Raw genomic sequence first — 26,030 nt, 5'->3', positions numbered from 1 at the left:
ATCTCTCCAACTACTCCAATTCTTCACCTTTTAGGTATAGTGGGGGATTAATTATTTATTATGATTATTATATCATGAAACAAAGATAAGATGTTGGGTGTAGAGATGATTGGTAATAATTAACTAAGAAAAGCACATATATAGATGTTTAGTAATGAATATGCAATGCTCCTCTTTAACTAACTAACCCAATTTGTTACGTGTGTGGTACATTCCATGTAGGATTATATTTATTTCATTCATAAGAAACTTTTTGAGCAACTAAAAACTAAGTTCATATTAGGTTGAAGCCACCATGATTATAATTGGAATAATTTTTTTTGTCATAACACCCAACTCATTCACTGTTAATCCAAATTATATTTAAAAATCTAATGAGATTAATGAGCTAATATGTCATGTATTGTGTTATTGATTTAGAATTAACAATGAGTAATTGTGTGTACATTTTATGCTATAAGGTTGAATTTTCTAGAAATAATAATAATAAAAATCATATTTGTTACATAGTACAAACAACTCTCTTATTTAGTTTCATCCAAAAAGACTCACGTCATTAAGAAAGGATAGTTATCATATGATCTTACTCAAACACCCTCGTGAGTATGCAATTAAATAAGTATTTATAAACTGAAACTGAAACTAAAATGATAGTTTTATAAAAATAACTCTAAAATTCTAATTAGATGAACTAAATTGAATTTGAAATGTGAAGAGTTGATAATACAAAACATTTAAACACTTAAGTGTTTAATTAGGTCAAGAAAAATAATCCCAATAATTAATCTAGGATTTTAAATAACAAATTTTGATGGCAAACCTGTTCTCGGCTGTGTGTAATAACGTGAAAATGGACCATAATAATCCCACTCTAATAGGCATAATTAATGAAAATGAAATTGATAGAATTAGACTATTAATTGAATATAAAAGAACTTAGGTTATTAAATAAAGTTAAGTAGAATGTAATTAAGTAAGTTTGGACAAAATAGTCAAAGTGAAGCACGTGGTTCCATGGCCCGAGAGTCAACAGTTTTAAGTTTTAACAAGCCCCTGGGTCCATAATAAACTAAGCAGATCACTCCCCCGTTTTTTTTTTCTTTTTGAAGAATTTTATTTTCTTTAACTCTCTAATTAATAATTGGTGAATTAATTGGCAGACAATTTCGGAAATTGCTTCCTGCTCCATGTGAAGCAATGTGATCATAGATTTTTATAATTATTTGATTAGTCTTTAACCTTACCCAGTAGGAGGTTAAGATTTCAAAAGCTGGGGTTTAGTCAATACATAAAGATTTTGTGGTCGTTCCAGGCTCAACATTCAATAATATCCTTTATTATCTAATCCATTCAAAGTTACTTAACTTAACAATTATTTAGAATATGTTACTAAATATTAATGGATAATGGCATGTTATTCATTTATATTTACTTTAACTTCTCTTCTATATTTACTATTTTGTAATATTATATAATTTATGGTATATTATAATATATTTTAATTAAAAAAAAATTAATTGACGTCTCTCAATATTTTTCTTTATTTTCAAAATATTGATACAATAAAATATATAAAATTATTGTTTTCAGAATTTGTTATAGGAATAATTTAAATTATATATATTTCTGAAAATTTTAAAATGTAAAACAATCCATTTAAAATTGTAGGACCAGCCCATTAAGTAGGAGAAGGCTTATTCTATGGCTGACTTTTACTAATAAGGAGGCCCATTTCAACTAGGCTTCAAAGTTTTGTTGAACGAGCTCGAAAAGGCCTTACGGATCAGCCCATTATTTATAAGTAGGCTCATTGGTTGTCTAGAATCGAGCAACATTGTTTTAGCGGTCCACATAAAAAGGTCATCTCCTCTTTCACTTGTTTTTATCTGAAATTAGGGTTTCCGTTCCTTTTGTTCGCTGTTCGTGGCCCTCGTCGCTGCCGGTTGCCGAATCTCCAAGATGGTATCTGTTTCTTTCTTCTACTGATTTTCTATTTTCTTTCTTCCTTCCGAATTGTTTTATATTACACTTTTAATTCACTTTTTGTTTTGGGAGGTTTTGTAATTTGAGTTTTTGTAAATGCGCGCAGCCGTCTCACAAGACCTTCAGAATCAAAAAGAAGTTGGCGAAGAAGATGAGACAGAACAGGCCTATTCCTCACTGGATCCGTCTTAGGACCGATAATACCATCAGGTCTTTACTCTTCCGTTTCGTGGTCCTTCATCTAATCATTTTATTATTTTTCAGTCTGAAATCTAACGCTGCATTTTGATGTATCGTTCAGGTACAATGCGAAGCGAAGGCACTGGCGCCGCACTAAACTCGGATTCTGAGGTTCTTTGCTTGTGATTTTCTCTTCATCCTTGGCAATTGTTTTGAACCTGTTTAAGCTTTAGTTATGGAGAAGACGAAGAATATAGAGCTAGATTTTTGAATTTTTTGCCTCTCAATTAAAAACTTGTTAAAGAGACCCGTGCAGTTTATAGGCTTCTTAATTCTGTGCTAAATTTATGTCTGAAGTGACCTTCATTCGACGGTTAATCTCGTTTTCGATTTGTTTAATACTATTCTAGTTCAGTTTTTTGCCATTTTTTATAACGCTACTTCAAGTTATATTACATTAGATCATCAATTTAATATATTTTTTCAGTCGTCTATCAACTCGCTTATTGGTTAGTTTGCTTATCTGTAGAAAATTTTCTAGGTTTCTAAAATTTTGGAATTTTTGTTCGATTCTTAACTCTTAACTAAATTTCGGGATTAGTTTCTCTTTTGTAACATCTATTATTAACTTTCTACTGAATAATCCAAGTTCGTTTTCAATGTCACTTCCATCTTTTGAACTAAAGTAAATAGAATTTTAATCGCATCTAAAGATCAAACTAGTAAACTGAATAACAGGCTGGCTTGTTAACATGTGAATGTGACAACTTTCCACTATTATGTGTTACTGCGTGACTTCGTGTGATTAACATATAGCGTTTGTGAACTGCCCAGTATCTGTTTTCAATGTGTGGGGAAAGTAAATTGATATTGATTTCGTTGTAAAACAATGACATGTCGAAGTTAATAGTCAAATGTGTTATTGTTCGTTCTGATTTGCCTTAACAGGCAATATTTAGCTATCAATTAAACAGATGTGGTGATTTTCTTCCTTGGCTGTTAGGTAGCCCTATTTAGATGATTGTGCCATAATACTCTACAAGGATGTTAGTTTGTATTTCTCAATAATTGAAGACTGGGTTGTCTCATCGGTAAAAACGAGACTGGAGTCATAGCCTTCTATTAGTAGTTTTATTGTTACCCCAAGTGTTCTAGGGTTGTGTGTATAAGCTAGCGGGTAAATTGATGACAATCTTATATATATATAAAAGCAGGAAATATGGCAGTAATCTGCTTTTTCATTTGATAAATTTTGTTGGATAGGTTCAATTTTCAATTTATTTTCCTATGTCATATATTGATTTGTATATTTGTATCTTTAGCTTCAATGTGATTTGAAATTTTAGATGCTAGAAAGAGGGTGCTGACTTTTTTTCTAAAAAAAAATTATATCTGCACGATGAATATGATTTTTTCCCTTTCGGAGTTCAACCATATGTGAGTTTAGGGTTGAGATTACGTACTGCAGGTAGAGTCTTTGGTATGTGATTTGAGCTTTTGATATTTCAATTATTATATGTGATACATGAGGAAAATCGACCTATCATCTATCGTATCAATCTTATTTATTTATTTTTGGAAACTAGTAAAGAAATAAAGGCTTGATGGATTTTTTTAATGTGATGAATTTGGTACTATACGTGAATGCGTACAATTAAAAACAAAACTAGGGTTAGATATGTCATACAACGAATTTATATATTTAAAAACTGAAAATAGATTTGACTTTTTTTGCAGAAGTATTACGTTATAAAGAAATTAATTTTGGATCAGTTCACAACCACTTCTTTTATACGCTCTGGTTTATATATATGTATATATAGATTCAATGTTGTGTTTATAGTCTAAATTTTGGCTCAATAAATCATCCAACCTGTCCTATATTATTTTAAATAATGGAGCAAAACTTTCCCAAAATTCAGATTTCCCAACGTTGTCTTTCTTTAAAATTTGATTAATTTCTCAAGATACATATATGATAAATTTGAATTCATAGTATTTCTTACAAGTTGAAAGGTTAGTTCTCCAAATTAAAAAGAAGTAGGAATCAAATGACTTAAGGCCTCTATCGTCCACGTGGCTTCATCTTAAGACATGAACTCAATCCATTAAAATCAATATCCCATCTCTAACCTTCTGAAACGACCAGAATTACCATTTGAGCCCCAGCACGGAGAACAGATCTAACGAGCGCTAATAGTTTGTAGCTGAGTCCCTCCTTCGTTAACAAATTTCCCCTCGGGTCCATCGCCTTCTGTCCTCCGTCTTGTTCTCTCTCAGTAAACTCCAATCGCCATCGTCACTGATCCCATTTCCATCAAGGTACATATCTAACCTGTACGTTCATTGATTTTAATTACTTTCTCTTTGTTTCATTGCTGAGCTCATTTCTTCTTGCCTCCATTTAGATGGCTTCTTCTGTCCTCCCTCTTGCTTCCGTCTCCCCTTCTGCTTCACGTTCATCATTTGACAACAATAAGGTTTTCTCTACCTTCTCTTTACTATCTCTTTCGTTCTTGCCTTGTTTTTGTCTTCTGGTTTCGATCTTTTTGTTGTTTTCCTTACTCTACTCACGAACAATTGCGCTTTCTGCTCCTTTAACAGAAGAAGTTGAACCTTGGAAGTAGCTCTCTAACCTTTGATCTTGACAAAAACCATCCATTCGCGAAGGCCAAGGTATGCTTATTCTCTCTCTTTCATTAGCAAAATTCATTGAGCTTCTCTTCATTTGGTTGCTAATCTATGTATTGTACCTTCGTCATGCTTCTTCTCATGGAAATATTCTATTTAAAATGAATTTTATTCCTTCATTCGATCGAGTGTTTATATGTGTCTTTTTTGGATCCTGTTTTACCTCTGAAGGATATCTGTGCAACCGCTATCATGATTCATGGACATATAATGAGGTGTTAGTTGTCCTTATCTCTAAATTTTATTTGCTTACCTTGGTAGATGGAGTTACCAAAGTGTATAGTGGAGTTGAGTGCAGGGAAGTGTAAGTCGGATTGATCCAGTACCATTTTTTGATTTTCAGTCCTTCAGCAGGATATCTATGGTTGCTTCGGTTAATGTCTCTCGGTTTGAGGGGATTACGATGGCTCCTCCTGATCCAATTCTTGGAGTTTCTGAGGCTTTCAAAGCAGACACACACGGAAACAAACTCAACTTGGGAGTTGGTGCATACCGCACGGAAGAGCTGCAACCTTATGTGCTTGATGTTGTGAAGAAGGTTAACAATCTAAGATCTTATCCTGATTCGATTCTATAATTGTGTTTTATTAATAAAATATTTGTATTTTTTGTTCAATCTTGGTTTTTCATGGAGGTTGGCAATATCTTTTACTTTATGTAATTGGCTTGTTTGATTCAACAGGTTGAGGCACTTATGCTGGAGAGGGGCGATAACAAAGAGGTACATTGACGTTGATGAAAGTATTTGCATATCTTATCTGACTCATGGATGCTGTAAATAACCTATTTTCAATGTCTAGTATCTCCCAATTGAAGGTCTGGCAGCATTTAATAAGGCAACTGCAGAGTTATTATTTGGAGCCGATAACCCTGTCATTAAGCAGCAACGTGTACGTCAAACTTTAGCTTGAAAATGAACTTTCTTTCGATATCATCAGATTTTTGCTTTAAGAAAACAATCAATGACATATATCTGCTGTGAAGGGTGATACCTTTTTGTTTTATTTATTCTATATTTTCTAGGTTGCGACTATTCAAGGTCTGTCAGGGACTGGTTCTCTCAGACTAGCTGCCGCACTCATAGAACGATACTTTCCTGGTGCAAAAGTCCTTATATCTTCTCCAACTTGGGGTTTGTATTGATGTGTCTACTTTATTATTTATTGGTTTGGTTCTTGGCAAACTAATTCTTATAGTCAGGAAATTCTTATTCCAGGGAATCATAAAAATATTTTCAATGATGCAAGGGTTCCATGGTCTGAGTATCGATATTATGACCCTAAAACAGTTGGTTTGGATTTTGAGGGGATGATATCTGATATTAAGGTTACTGCTTGACTAAATAATTTCCTCCTTGTGACATTTGTCTTCTGGTGCTAGTCCTCAATTTTATACCAAACTTTGGCTTATTTTATTGATGATTGTCTTGCTCTGGACATTGTCTTTGCACTCATATCTTCCAGGCAGCACCTGAAGGATCCTTCGTGCTGCTTCATGGTTGTGCTCACAACCCAACTGGCATTGACCCAACACCTGAGCAGTGGGAAAAAATTGCTGATGTCATTCAGGAAAAGAACCACATTCCATTTTTCGATGTTGCATATCAGGTATTGAGTCTTTGAAAAGAAAAGGCTACCGTAGTAGTATTTTGTTGCTACTCGGAGTTTTGTTCGATACCTGCAGTTTTTGTTTTTGTTGTGTTTTTTTTGGGAGCACCATCTATATACAGTTATATTTTTGTGAAATTGATCATTTTTGGTTCCTCTCTAAACATTTTGTTTTGTCTCGAGTTCTAGGGCTTTGCTAGTGGAAGTCTTGATGCTGATGCATCATCTGTTAGGCTATTTGCAGCTCGTGGCTTGGAGCTTTTGGTTGCTCAATCCTATAGTAAAAATCTTGGTCTTTATGCTGAAAGGATTGGGGCTATCAATGTCGTCTGCACGTCAGCAGATGCAGCAATCAGGTGCACGGAGCAAAATTTTTTGCATTGTCCTTTCCATGGTTTCTTAAGTTTGTTACATTCTGGTGCCCAAATTATTGTCTGAAAATTTATGAGAACCCAAGTAGAAGATGGTAATACAATCCTGGCTTATATATGATATTGTACTATCACACAAAAGGAAAGGAAATAGGCACTTCAACTTTCTCCTACAGGTTTTGAATATATCTTGGATGAGTGATACATTGCTTGCGTAATTTCAGGGTTGAACTAAATTACTTTCTATTGGTTTAGTTTATTCTGATCGATTATCTCTAATTTTCATGATGATTAATTTGCTTGATAAGTAGTCCTTTTCCCATTGAAGCCGGTGGCTTGGGCAGTGATCCATTTTGCTTTATCCCCCTATTAATTCCCAATGGGTGCCTTTTTATTTTTAGGGTAAAGAGCCAGTTGAAGAGGCTTGCTCGACCAATGTACTCAAATCCTCCAGTTCATGGGGCTAGAATTGTTGCGAACATTGTTGGAGATCCAGCACTATTTAACGAGTGGAAAGCAGAAATGGAAATGATGGCCGGAAGAATAAAGAATGTTAGGCAGAAGCTCTATGATAGTCTCTGTGCAAAAGATAAAAGTGGGAAAGATTGGTCCTTTATACTCAAACAGATCGGCATGTTCTCATTCACAGGCTTGAGCAAAGTTCAGGTAATTTTCTTGTCGATTAATCAACTTTTATCTACTGAAAATCAATATAAGGTGCCTCACTGTTTATAATTTTGATCCAAAAAATTCATCAATTGGGAAGAGAAGCAATGCTAGGCTTCTTCACATTGTCAATCAGAACCGATTGCAATAGTCTTTGTTTTATCTGATTACTTCTTTCATTTTTGGGCAATATCCCAATTCTTGTTTTGCATTTCCGTAACATGTTACCTTGTATTGTACTCTTTATGTTCAAACAGAGTGATAATATGACGGACAAATGGCATGTATACATGACAAAGGATGGAAGGATATCTTTGGCTGGATTGTCGTTAGCTAAATGTGAATATCTCGCAGATGCCATCATTGATTCATTCCACAATGTACGGTAAACTGGAAATCTTATCGGATATATGGTAAAAATATATCTTCAAATTTTTGTTTTCAAATCTTGTATTCATGAGTGATCGAATAATTAAGATTTCTTAACTGAATCTTAGTTTTTAGCTGAGACGATGATCTAAAATTTGTAATAAAGTGGCCCAGAGATTGTCAGACTTCTTCATTCAAGGTCAAATTTGAAGCAATCTGTCATATTCCTAGTATTTTAACTTTTGGTTCTTTGTTATTTGCATGTTCATGTTTTCATCAACTATGGCAGATCATGATCTTTAGACCCTTTTTTTTTCATCCTTCAATACACTTAACTCTCTAGTTTTCAAGTAGCTCATCTGTTACAAAAGTTCTGATTGAGTTTCAGTACTTTTAAATTTCATGCGTTTTGAATTGTATGTGGTTGGATTGGCCGTTTCTGTGTTAGGAATTCCGAACTAACACTCAAGAAACCTAAGATGAACAAAAAAGAAAGTGATGATTATATAAGTGACAGAAGAGGCAACATCGTGTTGGTCGATGGCATCAAGCCAAAGGGGATAGAGTAAGACGAGCTAGGAAAAAACTACTAATATGCTATAGATGCAAAAATGCCTTGCTGACTTTTTTGGGTTTTCTTTTTTTAATGAAATCATAATTACATGAGTACAAATTCTGATGAAGAACAGCTTTCAACATTACTCAAACATAAGAGTAAAATTTGCTGTCAGAAACAGTCAAGTTGGCATTTCAAATGGTTAGGAAATTATATTACTTCCAAGAGTGTCCCTCAGTTCATATACACAAAATCCTTTTTGAAAAAAAAAAATGCATTCTTTTGACCCAAAGTTATACATTTTTATTGTTTTTGAGGATAAAAGAAATATACGTAGTGTAACATTCCACCAGTCCTCACAAGGCTTTGAACCAAGCACCAATAGCAATTGGTTTTCATATCATTCACTGCAACCATATTTGCCGAAATAAGACCAAATATGATTGAAAGAATCGTATATTTGAGCATTGAAGAACCCTTGAACCAGTGCTGCAGTATCATCAAATATTTCTCTTTCTCGCTTTGTTTCATCGAACATTTCTCTTTCTCACTTTCTCCCACCAAACAATAGCTAAGCTGGAGCCACAGGAGCTTGTGATGTTGATGATCTGTGAGTCCCTCCAAGCTCAACAGGAACAAGAGGAATAAGAGAGTGCAAAACATCTGTTATTAGGGGACGATAGCTCGGTTCCGGTTGCACACACAGTACAGCGACAGCAGCAACCTGCACCATTTGATAGTATGAAATTACACAAAAGACCTTCCAATTGAAGAGGTGGAAGGAAAAGGTCTAATAGAAATGGGAAGTATTTATGCACCTGAAATAAATGTTTCGGGTCCATTGTGTTTCTGATCACCGGATCAACAATATCGGGTAACTTTGATCTATCAGTGAGTTGAGGCATAGCCTGCAAGAAGGAAAAAAATACCAACTATAGGTTGTAAGATTGAGAAAAATGTATGTGGAATATCATTGAGAGGTTTGGTTAAGTAGAAGCTCTACCCATGTGACAATAGATTGACATTGAGATGGTGCCAGTTTTTCGACAGGCCTTCTTCCTAAAAGAAGCTCCAAAAGCACAACTCCAAAAGCATAGACATCACTTTTATCAGTCAATTTACCTGTCCACAAGTAATCTTTTTTTACTAAATTGAAGCTGGAAGGAGACTATATGGAGTTGAAGCAGCTAACATATCAACATGAAAAATTACAAACAAGTTGAAAACAAAATCTCATTTCTACAAGTTGAAATCTTCAATTACATTATGTTAACAATGAATTATCTGGTAATAGGGACCGAAATAAGAATTGGCGCATAGATCTACGTAGTTCACTAATAGTATGTTTATCTATGACTACATGCAAAGGCTAAGGAAGCAGTTTTACGGATACAAATACGCTAAAGAGATTAGAGAGTCTATATATAACACTCCTTTAAAGTCTCGGTTCAAAATTGTGAATGATGTTTAATAGATTCCCCATTCCAAATATATCGGCAAGGTAGGGAAGGACAGGAGAGTAAATCTCTATGAAACAAGTTTTTATTTAGAATGCTCTACCACTCTCTTTTCTTTTGTCTATTGCTTTTGGTTGCATGCTCCTCACCCTCTTACAAGTGAGACTAGATTCCAAGACAACGGGATGGCCCACTTTTATAATCATATCCTTTACTAATTTTTTTCTGAAAAAAGAAAAAAGAAAAAAAACCTACTTATATCTTTTTGAGCTAGCTGTGGCCTCCACCTAACACTTGATATCAAACAGCACCAAGTTTTGAGTTTTAGAGATAAAAGTTCCAGCAAATTGTAACATGATGAGACCCTTTTAACAGTTAAAAGAGGCAAACACCCAAATTAAGCTTAACTTTTCTGAAAACAGTCCAACTTTATGTTCTATCAACTATATCGTCACAAAGACTAAAGTGAAAAAATCATCATAAAAGTTAATTTAATAATTAATCCCCCAATTATGTTTATTTAATATTAAATTATGCTACTAATCAAAGTGATACTACAACATCGTGTTGATTAGGTTATTTTTCACAGAATCAAATGTTGAGTTTGACATACCATCTAAAAGATATTCAGGAGCAACATAACCCATCGTTCCAGAAAGCTTTATATCATTCTTGTTTTGTGCTCCAACAATGACAGACAAGCCAAAATCAGAAAGCTGAATCCACAACACAAAAAACATAGACGTTTAGGTATCTCTCTTCCATTGTATTCTTCTCTTAATAATTGAGAGCCTAACCTGTTTGTTGTAAATTAATAATTGTCTGCTATCTGATATTTTATATATATATATATATTTTTTTTTTAAAAAAGGGCATTGGATTGGACTTTTTTCAAACTTTGAATTGATGTATTATTTTACCTTGGCATTGAAGTTTGCATCCAAAAGAATATTGGAGGATTTCAGATCTCTATGTATTACTGATGGCTTGCAGTGCTCATGCAAATATTCTAATGCTCTGGTCAACAGTTTTCAAGTGTCAGAAAAACACAAGGAAGAAGCTCAAAAGAAGGAAGGTATTGTTATTAAAGACAATTCCATCTCCATAATGACGGTCTTGTTCAATAATTTTTCTTATCTTGTGTTAGACATAGACATTTGTAAAAACATAAAAACAAGCTCACCTAGCTGCATCAAGAGCAATCTTCATGCGCATGTGCCATGTTAATGCCTCTCCATGTGAGGGACCTAACATTAAACATTAAACATTTCGATTTCAGACAACTCTGAGCAAGTAAGGGATAATCATAGAGCCAATTAATTAATGAACCACAAAAAGTTAAGAAGCTTTGATTTGGTGTTTTACCATGTAACAATGTCTCTAGTGATCCATTTTCCATTAACTCGTAAACAAGAAGCCTTGATTCCCCATGAATGGTGTAACCCAGAAGGCGAATAATGTTCGAGTGATGAATTTTGCTCAATAGATCAACTTCATTCTGCAAAATTTCAAGTTATGGAAGTTCAGTTTTCTGAAGGAAGAAGAAGAATAAGAAGAAAATGGTGGTACAAAGAAACAGAACCTCAAATTCTTTCTCTGAGTCCTTATCGGTACATTCAAGTTTCTTTACAGCAACACATAAGTTTTCTTCTAAACGAGCCTTGTAAACCCTTCCAAATCCACCCTCCCCTAAAATGTTGCTTTCCTCGAAAATGTTGGTGGCTTTTTCCAGCACCTCGTAATCAATGAGTGGAACAGATACTTTATTGCTACCCATCATTTTGTTTGAGCTGAATTTACGCAATATCGGAGCTAACCCAACAACTCCCTTCTCGGCATCTTCAAATCCAAATTCAAACAAGAAACAAAAACAAAACCTCCAAATGAATCGATTCAAACCGGATGAAAAATGGCAGATGACTCAAAACAATTCAATATGAGTTTTACCTGAGCTCTGACCGTTTCGTTTATGGAAGTTGGGGGAGTTTCTTCTGTAATAAATCCACAAAAACAGTGAAACCACTAACACAGCACCGAATGAAGCACAAACGATAAGTGCAATAAGCATTTTCTTGTGGGTATCGTTTGAAAGAGTCTCCATTCCTATCGGAATCCCTGGAAACACAAAACAGAGGAAGTTTCAGTGGATGGTGAGTGGAGAATAAAAAATTAAGAAAAGAAAACTATGCAGAGCTGAAAGAGAGAGATCTGTAAAATACCCACCGGGAGAAGAAGCAGTCATTGAATCGAAAAATGGAGAAATGGGAGAAGGAGATTGTTGAAGTAGTTCAAAAGAAGAAGCACCCACCAAAATAGAGGGAATTTGAAATCGAAGAGATGGAAAAAGAAGAAGAAGAAGAAGAAGAAGAAGGTTCATATTATCCCTAGTTTAATTGTTTTCACGGATTTCATGAAGATATGGAGAAAGAGAGAGAGAGAGATGGGTGTCGTGTTGTGGATTCAAAAGGACGAAAGAGAGTGTGTGATTTTGGATTGAAAATGGCAAAGGAAAGAAGTTTGTATGCACAAAAACACACACAGCATACGAATCATGTGGGGAGTTAATGGGGCAAAAGGGGATTTAAAATTCCATTATACTCTGACTGAAAGAGATGCCATTAGAACAAAAACAATGAAGAAGAAGAAGAAGAAGAAGAAGTGGGAGAGAAAGAGAGTGGCAATGGCAGTGGGTAGATAACCAAATCTCAAAAAGGGGGAATTGAAAATTGATTTGTAAAGAGAGAGATGTGTTTTCACGCAATGTTGGCGCACTGTACAACCTCAGGAGCCGTCGTCTTCACTGGTCGTCGCCTGTTTAAAAGGAAAAAAAAAATTGGGAAAGTTTATGAGAAGGAGAAAGCTATAGGTTCAAAAATGGTGATAGCTTTTTTGGGGAATATGAACTTTTCGTTTGAACAGAAATTTCAAACTGCCAAAAGAAACTCACAAAAATATATATTTCTAAAAGTAAACATTGAGCTCATATAAGTCTACAGATTTCGCCTTTAAATTTGTGTAATTTAGAAATTCTAACCATTCTATAGTTTTGTCCTATTGCATTTATCATCATTTCTTAGAGGTAATTTTCTCATATATATTTATCTTGGTTTTTATACTTTACACTTTGTTGATTTTAGGTTTTGAAATTTTAAAAATTTCAATCTTAGTCCTTTAAAATAAAGGTGATGCATCACAATGATTATTTATTCAAAATTACAAAAAAAAAAAAAAAAAAATTGCATTATTCTATATTAGTGGATTCTAATGACAAGAAAATGTTACCATTTTTTTTAAAGAAAACATTTTAAACAAATTTAAAGTTAGGTGGTATTTAAATTATTTAGCTTTTTTCAAATCGATTGTTATTGGTATATATGAATTCCATCACATTGGATAGCACATGCTTGTTCATTAGATTTAGAAATATACAAGTTTATTTACTATTAACTTAAACTATCTTACTGGTCAACAAACTAGAGTTTAACTCAACTGATATTTGAATGTATTAATAACTACAACGTTTGTCACTCAAATCCTGATCTTTGTATCAATTTTTGTTTTTTGAAAAGAATACGATAAGGTATGTTATTTTGAGAGGTAGTTTATTGAGGAAGATTTTATTAGAAAAAAATTGATCAATCTAACATATTTATGTTATCATTATTCTATTTTATTTGTATGCATATTATCCAAGTTGTTAGATATTAAATTTTAATAGGGCATTGATTGTTAAAGTAAATTCAATAGTTGATTTGTGAATTATTAATTGCATAAAAGAAAATGAAATTAAAGAGAACAACACAAGCATTAATAGGTGAGAGACAACAATGTTTCTACAATGACTTATTTCCATTCCTATTCATAGAGTTAAGAAAACACATGAAAATATCACTTAATATAGGACTCTTTACCAAATAATAAATGTTTCTTTTATGAGGGAATTGCGACGAAAATTGAATGTATACCAAAACCTTTTTTAGATAGATTAGAGTAATAAGTTAGAGTGTTAGCTTCTCGTAAGAATGACCCACAAATCAAACATATATGGTCCATCTTAATTATAAAAGTAAACATCTAGTCCTTTTCCAATGTATTCAAATGTAACACATTTTTATTTAACTTATAATATTTGATTTTTATAATTAGCTCATAATGCTCGAGTGAACATTCTAACTTACGATATTAATTATACTTTAAACATCTAGATTAATTATTAAAGTATATACTAAGTTATAACTTTACTTCTCTCCTCAGTATAGTCTATATCTTGTATATGAAAAACATGGTACCAAATATATAAATTCTGTAGGTAACCAACTTCATAGTATAATATAATATAATGTGAAAATGAGAATATTATTGATGGAGATTTTTTAAATTAAATGGCATGTTATTTGTTTAAACTACACTTTAATTAAATTTAAAAAAATAGGGAGAATATAAAAATAATAAAAATAAGCTCTTGGTTATTTGACAAAGAGAATATGGGTAACTAAATGAGACAAATTTAAGTGCATAACTTTGGAGTTTTTTAATTGCAAATGTTTTAACCCTCCAAGACTTTCATCTCTTGGAAACCAATAACCCCATCTTATCTATTATTATTATTTACTATTTCTATTATTTATTATCATTATTATCATTATTATTTATTTATTTATTTATATGATATATAAAGAAGAAGAAAAAAAAGGAAAGAAAAGAGAGAAAAGTCAGCCAGAAAGGACAAAAAATGGAGCTGACTTTAGTAGGCCTAAATTTCGTTTTGTAGATAAATATTTGTCTATAGAGTACAAATGAATTCCAATGTCTCTATTTAACTTTGGGTTTAATAAAAAAATTAGATATATTTTATGAAAATTATTTCAAATTATAAAATTGTTGTTAAAATTTATTTGTAAATATTTGTAACCCATTTTTTTTTATTGAATACATATAAGATTTAGTTACTAATTAGTCAAAAAAAATTAATAGATAAGTAATTGCATTAATTTTGTTAAGAATTTGTTGGTGAAAAAAAATAAGTATATGTTTTTAAAATACATATATATGATTTATTCCAATTGTTAATTGATTTTGTGAAATCAATATCAACTAATTTTAGTGAACTATTTTCAAAATAAAAGTGAAATGAATTAAAGGGTGGCAAACAGAAAATTCATATTTTATAAGGGTATTGAATACCCTTGTCAAGGGCATATAAATGATACTTAAAAAAAAATATATCCTCTTTTCATCCTATAACTATATTATTGGAAGTCATCAGGTGTCACATACTCCAAGAATTGTCTTACACAAGGTCACGATGTTTATGGTGAATCAAAATCTAATAAACATTAGAAAGTGATATGAAGATTCGTGTATTCATAAAATGAAAAGTCAAAGTTCAACCTAGTAAATATATACTAATTGAAAATTATTTGAGTCGTGCTTGATATGTCACATTATAGTATCAAAGGCTACAAACCACCCTAACATCACTAGTGTCACATGTAACCCTACAAACAATAGAGAAAAGCCCCTATAAATAATAGCCCACACTAAAGGGGAGATAAAAGTAATTTTTTAAAGAAGGGCATCCAACTTTACCTTTGCATACTTAATCGATCTATACACTCTTTTGTACTAACTTATGCATTAGAGTGTTGTAGTACTTAAAACTATATTGATATGTGAAACCTTTGTGCATAGTGGGTTAAAAGGTGAAACTATACTAAAACAGGAATGATTTTCCAAGGGTTTGCAATGACAACGAATGAAAAATAGAATACTCTTACTTAGTTACTTATTTTTGTCTCTCTTTCTTTTGTACCCAAGAAGGGCTTGAGACATTATAATTTTCAAATGCATTCAAACAATTGTTTTTGTTTGATACAATTATTTAAACCTAACATTGGAGGGGAGTTCAAATAAAAACCATTCAAAAAATAACATTTATGAAATAGTGATGCAATCTTAAAAACTTTAAATTTTATTGAACTCTTGGAAAGTATAAGTATGTAATTATTGTGATATTAAAACTATAAAAGAACAAAAACAAACACAAAATATATACATACATAGACAGAGACAGAGGATCACCAATGCACAAATGAAAGCCCAATGGAAGAACCAAGTAAGCAAATGAATGAGTTTCAACAAAATTACAAGTGAGATAAGAAATTTTGAGTTTAGATGATGTGAAATGGAGGGATGAGAAAATAAGCTGGGATTGATGTACAAGTATGAGCCCCACCCCACAAATTTAGAAGATTTTGAAATTTGTGTTAATCAATTTTTGTTTTGGATAAGATACGTCATTTTTTTCTTGTTCTATTCAACCTTTGATTTTATTTCAAGTCTTTTCCATTCCTAAAATTCATACATTCACGTCTTTATATTTTAATTTACTTTTCTATATCCTTCTCTACCCAACAAAATTCTTAACTATTTGTTGGAATAGAAAATATTAGGAAGTAAAAAAAAAAATCTAATCCAACTGCTGAATCAACTATATATAAAGTTTTATTTTATATATATACTGTCCGATTGAATTCAATCGATTAAATTTGTTTTCTTGAGATTTTAAAACCTACATAATTTGATTAAAAATTCAAAAGATATGTTTTGTTATCTACTTCTTTTTTTTGTTCAGTTGTAAAAGATCCATATTTTTGTTTGGAAATTCATAAGAAAAAGTCACCTTAAAAGGAAAATGTCTATTTTACACAAAAAAGAAAAAAAGAAGAAGAAGAAACAACGTAGTAATTGGAGGGTGATGGATGGGGTGGCAGTAGGGGCCATACCCAACAACTATACGCTACTTTAAACTTTAGTCTCCCTATTATTCCTCTACGCCTAACACTTATATTTCAATATTACTTTTAAATATATCTTTGCTATCAATACTATAAATACTAAAATAATTTTTTAATCTAATAATAGAAGATGGAGAGAGGGAGAATTCATTGGATTGATTAAACTAGTTTAAGTTAAGTAAAATAATTTTAAAATATGTGTGTGTGTATGTGTGTGTATATATATATATTTGGATTGGGGGACAAGCAACACACTCGTATAACATACTAGCATGATCTTTTGTCCTTTTTTAATTTTGTATTCAACTATTATATTTATGGCGCTCAGTTCATTGCATTTTTTAAACCTTTAAATACTGATTTTCACAATTATTTTCTTTTTAGTTTGTGGCTTGTATTCATAATTTAATAACCTAATGCTATAAGAAAAATACAATTAAATATAAGACAAGAATAATTTAACAGTACCAAAATAGATATGTTAATTAGCTTGAAATTTGTCGATAAAAAAAAAAAAGAAAAACATTCAAGTGCAGATAAAAGTAAAACCAATTTATTTATACAGTATAAGTTTTGGAGAGGGAGCTGCTAAAGATGATGTTACACATGCTCATATTTATAACTTCAACTTTAATTTAATTGCCATGCATATTTTTTGGTCTAGAGCTTGTTAGTATACATTTCAATTTCAATTTGAAATTCCATATTTTATTCTCACATTAGGTGTGGTTTAGTTCAATCCAATCTCATACTCTAATCTGACTTGTACACTACATTTAAAATATGTAAATATATATTTCAAATTTACCACATGACACGTTGTTATCAGTACCGAAGTATTTTTTACTTTAATATGGTTTTAAGTTTGTGAATTGTAAGGAAATTGAGAAAATGTATGACGGTGGTGGAAAGGATGGTAATTGGAAAAAGAAGAAGAAGATGAATGTACCATATTTGGGGGGGGGCCATGAAAGATGGTGTGTGTTTGTAATTGTGACCCAAATATTATTAGGACCAAAAAGTGGAATGCGTGCGTCATACGCTTTTCATTTAACTTTTTGTAAAGAAAAAAGAACAAATAGAAGTCAAATTTCAATTTGCAGAAATGGTTTGGAAAAAAGTGAACATGTTTTTTGAAAAACGAGTGCCTTTGCTTTTCATTTCTGACCCACGCCTTCTAATTTCCTCCTCATCTTCCTCCAACCGACACATCCCTCCGTTTTCAATCATTTCTCCATGCGACATGTCGTTTCACATCCCTCTCCAATTCAGCCCAACATGTACCCAAAGCCCACTCCCAACAGGCCCATTTACCTTATGCAGGGAAATTGTCCACAACGCCCCAAAGTTCACCATCTTAATTATGCTCAACCGAACATACCAAGTAATTAAAGAGACAATGTGATTGATTTAAACTAAGAAGACCAAAGTCCTGAATTCAAAAGAAAGAGAAAAAGGAAAGCGATTTTTAAACTTTTAAATTGAGTTTACAAATCGTTTTTCCTTACAAACATGACATACCAATTGATATTCTTTACAAATATATTTTTAAAAAACTAATGACTAAAAGTAAGTGTTCAATGAAAAATAACTATAGACACGTAAAGCTTGAAATCTAGAAAATACAAAATCAAAGAAAAATAATACAACATTAAAATAAATGATCCACTCTATTTTATTATTAATTGAATACGTATTTTGAAGAAAAACTTAGGGTGATGGTAGGGAGTAGTGGAGAGGAGATAAAATAAATATAAAATTTGAAACAAAAAGCGTCGACAGCAGGGTTCGAACCTGCGCGGGCGAAGCCCAACAGATTTCAAGTCTGTCTCCTTAACCACTCGGACATATCGACCATTTGGTTCATAATTTTCGGTTTAATCAATACAATGAAAAACATAAAGTTTAATTAAATCTGTCAAATAATATTTCATAAGCGCTATGCAATTCAATTTATGCAATTATTTTTTTTTAATAATTATTTCACAATTAACTATTAAATATTTTAAGTATAAAAAAATACTAATAAATGTTTGGTTTCGTTTGGTTAAATTACAAATTTAGATTTTTAATATTTTACTTTTATGTGTCAACAAGTGAATTTAAATTTTTTTAAAAGTTAGCTATCACATAATAATAAAGATACTAACCATTAAATACCCTAACAAAAGTATAAGGTGCAGAAATAAAAGAAAAGGTACTTGAGAGTTTTAATAAGTGTATGCTTTTATTACTAAACTTAAAAGGCAAAATTACTAAATTAGGGGGAACATAAGTTTACTCAATAATTAACATTATCATTCAAATGTGGAATAACATTTTTTTTATTGCCTAAACAACAGAGATGGTTTTAATGGAAGAATTAATGTAAAATAAAAATTATAACGTGTATTCAAATTGATAAAATTGAAAGGTTGTGGTAAATTTTGATACAATTTGTTAAGTATAGGTAGTTTTGATATGAGCATCTGATACTAACTATGGATTTGTAAATTTTGGAATGAATCAAACAAATATCGCACAAAATATAAAAGAATATGATGCTGGTGTGGTGTTTAGAGAACTGAGGATAATATAAAGTTTAGAATGTGTTTAACTGTACCTCAAAAGTTTTGTAAGTTTTTTTGGTTGTATAAAAATAAATTTTGTAAAAACTATTCATTAATTAATTTATAGATAGTTAATTTTGTTGTTATTAATTGTCGAGAATCGTATGATTTATTTTATTAGTGATCCAAACATGTTTAAAAGTACAAAACTTAGTCTATCAAGCTTTATGATTGTTCCTATGGATTGATTTCATATTCAGGAATTATAAGTTGATGATGGTCAATCCTATGAGTCGGTCTAATAGGTCAATCTTATAAGTCACTTAGTTAAATAAGTATTTTTACTAAAAGCCAAAGGAGAGATGAAATGTGTTTGAGTTGAGTCTCAAAAGTGAACATAATTATTGTCTCAACTCATCGTCGTTAAGAAGGATTGTTAATTTTGAATTTTAAATGAATTTTGAGATCGCATTAGTTTTTAAAAAGAAAATTAATTAGAAGATTATTTTATTATTATCTTAATAAAGATGGCTAAAAAAATGAGCAACAAAAGAAGTAAGTGAACTTGAAGAGGGAAACCCTAATTTACAAATAAAACCACCCTTTAAATCATTATTATTTTTCACTCACCCTAACCCCCTTCTACTTTAAAATTATCCTACTTTGGCACACGCAGCACAGTGTTAGTTTTCAATATTCCAAAGTAACTATGTAAATCATTTTTTAAAACTTTGACTGACATTTTATCATTTGTATTAATTCTTATTTATATTTGAATATACGTCTGTGTAAAATTTGTATACTTTTGTCCTAACCACATGAAAATACAATTTTCTTTCATTTATTTAAAAAAAAAAACCATGTCTGGTAGCAGAATGAATAGGAACAAGATACCGTTCCAGCAAAAGAGACAAAGCTTTTGTATATTTGCTTCTGTGTGTGTGTTTTTTTAAAATTCATATATCCCTTTATTTTATTAAAAAAGACACGTAATCATATGGTTTAACTTATAGTCGTTTTAGAAAAAAAGTTGAATTGTTTTATAATCGCTCAAAATAACTTTGAAAACGCTTCATTTCAAACTCAACAAAACAAATTCATTTGATTTTTTCCCCCAATTTACACATTGCCTACATCAAGTAAATATGCTAAGCCATAATTCTTAAAATTGGAAAAGTTAATGTTCAAATGCAAAAGCAATCAGAAACTCATTTCGTGCAATTTATGTTTTTGGGAAAAAGAACCATTTATAGTTACTTTGGATTTTTTTATTTAGTAGAGTATGAAAGTCATTAAATTTTTAAACTGGACGGTTTAACCTTTCAATTTTAAAGAACGATTTATTTAGCAGTTTTCCTTTTTGTTGTAGCATTTATAATGCTGAATTGAGATTTCTTATCTTAAAACTACATGCAATGCAATTAAATCCTTTCTCCTCTTCTTTCCTTTACCGTTCTGTTGCTGTCACCTTCTCCCTTATTTCTCCCTCTCATTTTAGACCCAAAAACTCTTAGCTTGTTGTCTTGAAGGAAGCATGGAGACAAAACAATGGCAACCGGTGGCAAAATAGGGAGATTAAGGAAGAAGGCAGATGTACAGAATGAAAAAGAAATTTGATTTTTATTTTAGATATTTTCAATCAGATAATTGTACAATTTACCTAAAATATGTCCAACTTTTTAAACTTAAATGTTTAACCATTTTTTTATGTCATCTTTAATATAAATTACCAAAAGAAATGTACTATACACACCTGTTGAGCTCTTCCTACTTTAGAGCAAAGAGCGAGAGCGTGAGAATTAAAATAAGAAAAAAAGGAACAAAATGAAGGGAAAATAGAGACGATAAAGGACTTAAAAAACTTCATTTTGCATCTAAATTAAGTTATTTTTTGAAGCATTTTTATAAATAGGAAAATAAATTAAAATATTTATGAAATATAGCCAAATTTAGAATTTTATTCACGGTAGTCTTCTATTTTTATAGCATATGAATTTGTTATTTTAAAAAATTCTCCTAATATTTTCTATTTTTAAAAAATGGTGCTATGTTTGCAACTAAAACTTTAATAATAATAATAATAATAATAATAATAATAATTTTAAAAAGAAGAAGGTTAAAAATGAGGTAGAAAGTTTGGGAAAATATTAATGGGCTAGATGGAAAAGATTGAGGGCGGCCCATGAGAAGCCCAGGAGAGTTAGGGTAAGAAAAGGAAGCTACATTTGGGCGTGGGAGGAGGTAGGTGGGTCCCGTCGGACGAAGTTTATTTTCAGAAAGAGAAAAAAAGAAGAAAGAATCGGTGGTTCCCTTCTCGGTAATATGATATCATTAATTAAAAAGAAAAATAGAAAAATAGAAAAATAGAAAAATAGAAAAATAGAAAAAGAAATGGTGAATACTGGAAAGAGATGCGGGCCCGAAGCCACGCCCCCACCCACCCTAATAGCCCACAAAACAAAAACGAATAACTGGAATCTCTTCTTCTCCTTCTCCCCATTTCCTATATTTCCACCATTTTCATTCACTCTCTCTTCTCTTTCCCTTCTCCCTTTTTTAACTTCAACTCTCTCTCTCTCTCTCTTTCTGGATTTTTCTTTTCACACCCAACTCCCCGCTCAATATGGTGTTGAAGGACGAGTGGTTTTGTGCCGCCATGGCCGATGACACCGTCGTCGTTGAGTTACTCGTTCGTCTCAAGCAGTCTCAAGCCTCCTCCTCCATTAAATCTCCCGTTATTCCCTCCAGATGGGGTCTCAGGCAACGCCGTTCCAGGATTCTTTCCCCTTTCCGATTCGATGCCGTTTCTCACAAGAATAAGGACTCTACCTCCACCAGATGCAGCCCCACCACACCTCTCTCTTGGAGTGGCGATACATCTCCCTCTGCTACCGCCGATGGATTCGAAGAGTCCAGTCATCCGTCCGAATTCTCCCTCTCCTCCAGATCCAAGGTTCTTTCTCGATTCTACTTTTTCTTTTCTATTTCTCTCAATCTTCATTTCAGTTTTTTTTTTTTTTTGTTTCTCCCTCTCTCTCTTGTTTTGGGTTAAATACAGAGCCCTCGATCTTCATCATGGCAGTTTCCTTTCCCCTGTATTTGCCGAATTTATCCGCCGACAAACGAGTATTTCTCTCCTCGTGGCTGACTCTGTCACCCCACAAGATGAATTGCTCGTATTTTGTCAAAGACGTATTTGAAACAAGAACCCCACAATTTCGTTTTGGATGATGGCGCCCTTTTCCTCTGTTTTTCGTTCTTAATAGCGGCGTTAAGTGAAGAGTAATGAAGTCCAGAACTGAAAGTCTCTGAACGGAAGGGAGCCGGTAAGCACGGAGGAGTGGTGGGGATCAGAATCATCAGATCGATATTCTCGTTATCTGAGAACGGCGTTAGAGATAGGATGCGTTTGGTTTTCGCAAAGTCTTCGAACAAAGTATGTTTGTTTATCCTCTGTTCTCGAGAGCAGAGTAGTTAGTTTATGCGCGTATGTCCCACGTACAACGCTCCCAATAATCAGACGGCTTGGAATAGAACAATCTCGAAATGTTTGTTTAGCCATTATTATTTGATCCTTTGGGTTCTCAGATCTGAAGGTCAATGATCTTCTTTTTCATCTTTTTCCCTTCCTTGTTGGCAATTGTTTTTCATTTTAAAGAGCCATTAAATTGAAAGAAGAGAGGCACGTGAAGGGTCACGCGAGTAATTGGAAGTAAGATTCTGAAGAAGAAATTGGGGTTTAGACTATATAGTTAGATTGATGAGCCTCCATGTGGGTTTGATGATGTGGCCTTTAATTACTGGTTTATCAAAGTTTAAAACAAAATATATATATATTAAAACAGGGCCCCCTTCTTTTAAAATTTTTTCTGAATGTATTTGTGGACTTTTGTGTTTCTTTTTTTCTTTGTAGTTTCTGTATAAAGAAACTCAAATCTGATGGGTTGACCTTTTGTGCAGGGTTGTGGTATTAATGAATTTAGTTCTAGCACTGCCATGGCCAAGAGGTTAAAAAGAAGGAAGGTAAAAATTCCCATCTTGTGTTCAGTGTTCCAATTCTTGTAATGTCATTTGGTTGTTGGTGATTAATTATTAGTCTTTTTTCTTATCTTACTTTATTATTCTGAATTACCCATAACTTTTTCAGGCATTGGCTGATCTGAGAGTGGAGGAGTCTTTACTTTTGAAGGAAAGGGTACATCTCAAAAAGGTGTGTTTGCTGTTCTAAAGCAAAGAAGATTCCTGAATTGGAGAGAATTAGTGTAGTTGTTACTGAATGAATACTAGTTTGTGTGTTTTAAAATTATCTTTGCAACCTTCTAAAGTGTATGTTTTTTACTGATTTAATCACGGTATTCTGCTTTTGCTAACTTTTTCTTTGGAGGGAGTGAGTTTGTGTTTTGAGTTTAAACTTCTTAGATCTATGATCTATCCTTATTCCTTACTGCTACAGCTCATTAATTTTGAAAAGTGCTTTTGGAGAAAGTTGTCATTAACGTTTATTTGAAAATAAAAAAACTTCACAAGTTGTCAATCAAAGCCATCCTTTTGTTTTTGTTTAATGAAAGTCTGATTGGTTTTGAACAGGAGTTGGAAAGCTTACATGCGACGTTCAAGGAACAGACTACTAACAATGAGAAGTTGAAGAAAATGAAGGTGATTCAAAAATTTTCCCTCCGAACCCAGATGAAAATAGTATCTTAAAATATTAAGAAATGTGAGACATTGATGTTGATCTTTTGATAATGTATGAACATTAAAGGTCGATGTGTATTATATATAATAATATGTGAGCCTGCCTTGTGATCTTTGCTGTTGGCTCTTCTGATATGAACTTCTCACGTTTTTCAGCTCAATATGAATTTCAATACATCATCAGATCATCTTCGGGACATGTCGAAGCCAGTAGCTTCCAATCAACAGTGCCAAAGGGCGGATCCTACAACTGAAAGTGTTCCTGCAACTTTACCGATGCAAACTGCACCTGGAAACAGTTCACAATCAGAATCAAACAACAGGCAGGAAATAAATTCAATGGAAAGTGGTGGTGGTTTCTTTCTACCTGATCTTAATATGATCCCAGCTGAGGACTGTCTCTGAGTTTCTCATTGATCTTGAGCTGAAGACGTGTTTCGACTCTTCATCAAGAACGTTACTTCACGATAAACGACTTGTCCCAATGTCAAATGAAGAATAATTTACTGGAGGTCGTTTTTCCCCAAGATGATTCTTGAGGTCATAAAGGAGATTTTGACCGAGTCATTAGAATTTCAAAACCGGGGAGTTCCTTCTGTTGCTGTTTTGAAATTCTTTGGAGTAGAATACCTTATTGAAATTCATTTCAATATTGTAGGATCAAACATGTTTGATTCTTTGTAGGTAAAAAGAAAAGCTAATCAAAACTTGTTCTATGCTGAAACGTTTGCTCTCTCTATTCAACCCAATTCTTATTCTATATTTTCAGGAAAGCCATCTAACTGACATTGTTTAACTATCAATCTCCTCGAGCTGCTGTTGCTGTTAACATTTCGACAGAGCAAACCTTTGTAATGGTTTCTTTAACATATTTGATTTGATTTTTGTTCTTTCTTTTTCTAAATGCGAGGTGTCGAATCAATTTCATTGGCTCAGAATTCAGAAAACTGATAGCTGTTTATATCATATGACGTCATAGAAACTGTTCCTTGCTTGGATTGTGAGGAATAAGAGAGGAAAAAAGAACTCATTTTTCTTTGATCTTTGATTAAAAGAAATTGAAATGGGGAATTGCTGTGAAAAGCATCATTTTGTTGTTTTAGTTGCAAGAAATATTGGAGCAGAATATTTTTTAAAAGCCTGTTTTTTATTATAATATATCCCCTCTTTTTTATTTTTTTCTTTGTATACAAGTTTTTAAATTAAAAACGTGTTTGAAGGTTGAAGAGTTCCTTGAATTGTAAGATTGCAATGTATTGAACCCAAATTATCACACAGTTAATTATTTTGTTGTTTTGTTTGGTTTTATAATTTTAAGTTAAAGTGTTTCATTTTTTTTTCAACAAAAGGGAAAAAAAAAATACTTTTAAATACTTTTTGACTTTTTGTCAAAGTACTTCATATTACCTTTATCTTTTTATCTTTTTCATCTCTCTTCTCTCTTTCTTTCTCACTTTTTTTCAAAAACAAAAAACAGTGGTTTGCAACTCATATTACTTTTAAATTTCTCTAAAAAAAAAAAGAAGAATAATAAAAGAAATTGAAATCATAAATCGTAACTGGCAATGACATGATGAAACATTAATGAAGGTAATAACTAGACACATTTTAAATACCAAATTAATTGACGTTGTGAATATTTTAATTTTGTAAAACAAACTTTCTTTCTTTTCTTTTTATAACCAAAAATAAGCAGTACTAAAAACGATGATAAAAATGTAAATCTAGGATGGAAGAAGAATAGCCTTACAAAAGGTTACCATTTTCAGGTCCGACTTTAGGCTTCTTGATTCAATGCTTCTCTTAGGCTCTTAGCTTCCTCCTCATCTGGCGATGCCCATGGAAATGCTATCCTTTCCAGCCATATTTTCTTAGTTTTCTTTTACTCTTCTTCCAACCTGTACTAAATTTGTTCGTTTATATATATATATAAACCCAGCCCGAGAAAAAAAGTAACCTTATTTGGGTTAAGTGTACTCCAGGTTCTTAAGATCGTCAATGAACTTTGAACCCTGCTCTTAAGTTTCCTTTTTCGTACTGTCCACTTTTTTCTAAGGAAATATAATTATATTGTGAAATGCAAGACCAAAGTATTCCATCGTGAATGAA

The 26,030-nt window shown here is 32.3% G+C and overlaps 4 protein-coding genes and 1 non-coding gene across 7 annotated transcripts; 3 read left to right on the top strand and 2 right to left on the bottom strand.

The window, feature by feature from the left end:
- Positions 1-1,806: 1,806 nt before the first annotated feature.
- LOC101212943 (60S ribosomal protein L39) lies at positions 1,807-2,598 on the top strand. Its single transcript, XM_011651538.2, has 3 exons — positions 1,807-1,962; positions 2,090-2,193; positions 2,285-2,598. The coding sequence occupies exons 1-3, from the start codon at positions 1,960-1,962 to the stop codon at positions 2,331-2,333; spliced, it is 156 nt and encodes a 51-aa protein (XP_011649840.1). The 5' UTR covers positions 1,807-1,959; the 3' UTR covers positions 2,334-2,598.
- Positions 2,599-4,325: 1,727 nt separating this feature from the next.
- On the top strand, positions 4,326-8,123 carry LOC101213342 (aspartate aminotransferase, chloroplastic). Of its 3 annotated transcripts, XM_031880768.1 has the most exons (13): positions 4,375-4,485; positions 4,572-4,643; positions 4,768-4,839; positions 5,026-5,069; positions 5,198-5,392; positions 5,537-5,575; positions 5,655-5,744; positions 5,878-5,986; positions 6,071-6,180; positions 6,318-6,461; positions 6,651-6,817; positions 7,234-7,498; positions 7,756-8,123. In XM_031880768.1, exons 5-13 carry the CDS (start codon positions 5,216-5,218, stop codon positions 7,885-7,887), a joined length of 1,233 nt encoding a protein of 410 aa, XP_031736628.1. In that variant the 5' UTR covers positions 4,375-4,485; positions 4,572-4,643; positions 4,768-4,839; positions 5,026-5,069; positions 5,198-5,215; the 3' UTR covers positions 7,888-8,123. The 3 variants fall into 3 exon arrangements, with proteins under 3 accessions (XP_004138711.1, XP_031736628.1, XP_011649841.1); XM_004138663.3 differs by lacking the exon at positions 5,026-5,069 and having other exon boundaries at positions 4,326-4,485; XM_011651539.2 differs by having other exon boundaries at positions 5,026-5,392.
- A 464-nt stretch (positions 8,124-8,587) lies between these two features.
- LOC101205958 (probable receptor-like protein kinase At1g80640) lies at positions 8,588-12,809 on the bottom strand. The gene is made up of 10 exons (XM_004138800.3): positions 12,104-12,809; positions 11,828-11,995; positions 11,463-11,719; positions 11,246-11,378; positions 11,064-11,127; positions 10,801-10,897; positions 10,494-10,596; positions 9,427-9,545; positions 9,242-9,331; positions 8,588-9,147 (listed from the first exon to the last, which is right to left on the bottom strand). Exons 1-10 carry the CDS (start codon positions 12,255-12,257, stop codon positions 8,995-8,997), a joined length of 1,338 nt encoding a protein of 445 aa, XP_004138848.2. The 5' UTR covers positions 12,258-12,809; the 3' UTR covers positions 8,588-8,994.
- A 5,641-nt stretch (positions 12,810-18,450) lies between these two features.
- TRNAS-UGA lies at positions 18,451-18,532 on the bottom strand. The gene has a single exon. It is a non-coding gene; the product is annotated as a tRNA-Ser (tRNA).
- A 3,185-nt stretch (positions 18,533-21,717) lies between these two features.
- On the top strand, positions 21,718-24,825 carry LOC101213579. The gene is made up of 5 exons (XM_004138664.3): positions 21,718-22,179; positions 23,187-23,249; positions 23,374-23,436; positions 23,814-23,882; positions 24,078-24,825. The coding sequence occupies exons 1-5, from the start codon at positions 21,850-21,852 to the stop codon at positions 24,324-24,326; spliced, it is 774 nt and encodes a 257-aa protein (XP_004138712.1). The 5' UTR covers positions 21,718-21,849; the 3' UTR covers positions 24,327-24,825.
- Positions 24,826-26,030: the final 1,205 nt, after the last annotated feature.

The sequence above is a fragment of the Cucumis sativus genome, chromosome 2 (genome assembly GCF_000004075.3).
Source record: "Cucumis sativus cultivar 9930 chromosome 2, Cucumber_9930_V3, whole genome shotgun sequence".
Classification (NCBI taxonomy): domain Eukaryota; kingdom Viridiplantae; phylum Streptophyta; class Magnoliopsida; order Cucurbitales; family Cucurbitaceae; genus Cucumis; species Cucumis sativus.
Note: the sequence above shows the minus strand (reverse complement) of the source record. Positions and strands in the feature narration are given on the sequence as shown.

Coding starts and splice junctions, on each gene's coding strand:
- LOC101212943 (XM_011651538.2), top strand. Junction 2,194..2,284: donor AGGACCGATAATACCATCAG/GTCTTTACTCTT, acceptor TGTATCGTTCAG/GTACAATGCGAAGCGAAGGC.
- LOC101205958 (XM_004138800.3), bottom strand. CDS start 12,257: ATGAACCTTCTTCTTCTTCTTCTTCTTCTTCTTTTTCCATCTCTTCGA. Junction 10,597..10,800: donor ATGCAAACTTCAATGCCAAG/GTAAAATAATAC, acceptor TTGTGGATTCAG/CTTTCTGATTTTGGCTTGTC. Junction 9,546..10,493: donor TCCTGAATATCTTTTAGATG/GTATGTCAAACT, acceptor ACTTGTGGACAG/GTAAATTGACTGATAAAAGT.
- LOC101213342 (XM_004138663.3), top strand. CDS start 4,572: ATGGCTTCTTCTGTCCTCCCTCTTGCTTCCGTCTCCCCTTCTGCTTCA. Junction 4,644..4,767: donor CATCATTTGACAACAATAAG/GTTTTCTCTACC, acceptor CTCCTTTAACAG/AAGAAGTTGAACCTTGGAAG. Junction 6,462..6,650: donor TTTTCGATGTTGCATATCAG/GTATTGAGTCTT, acceptor CTCGAGTTCTAG/GGCTTTGCTAGTGGAAGTCT.
- LOC101213579 (XM_004138664.3), top strand. CDS start 21,850: ATGGTGTTGAAGGACGAGTGGTTTTGTGCCGCCATGGCCGATGACACC. Junction 23,250..23,373: donor AGAGGTTAAAAAGAAGGAAG/GTAAAAATTCCC, acceptor TAACTTTTTCAG/GCATTGGCTGATCTGAGAGT. Junction 23,883..24,077: donor AGAAGTTGAAGAAAATGAAG/GTGATTCAAAAA, acceptor CACGTTTTTCAG/CTCAATATGAATTTCAATAC.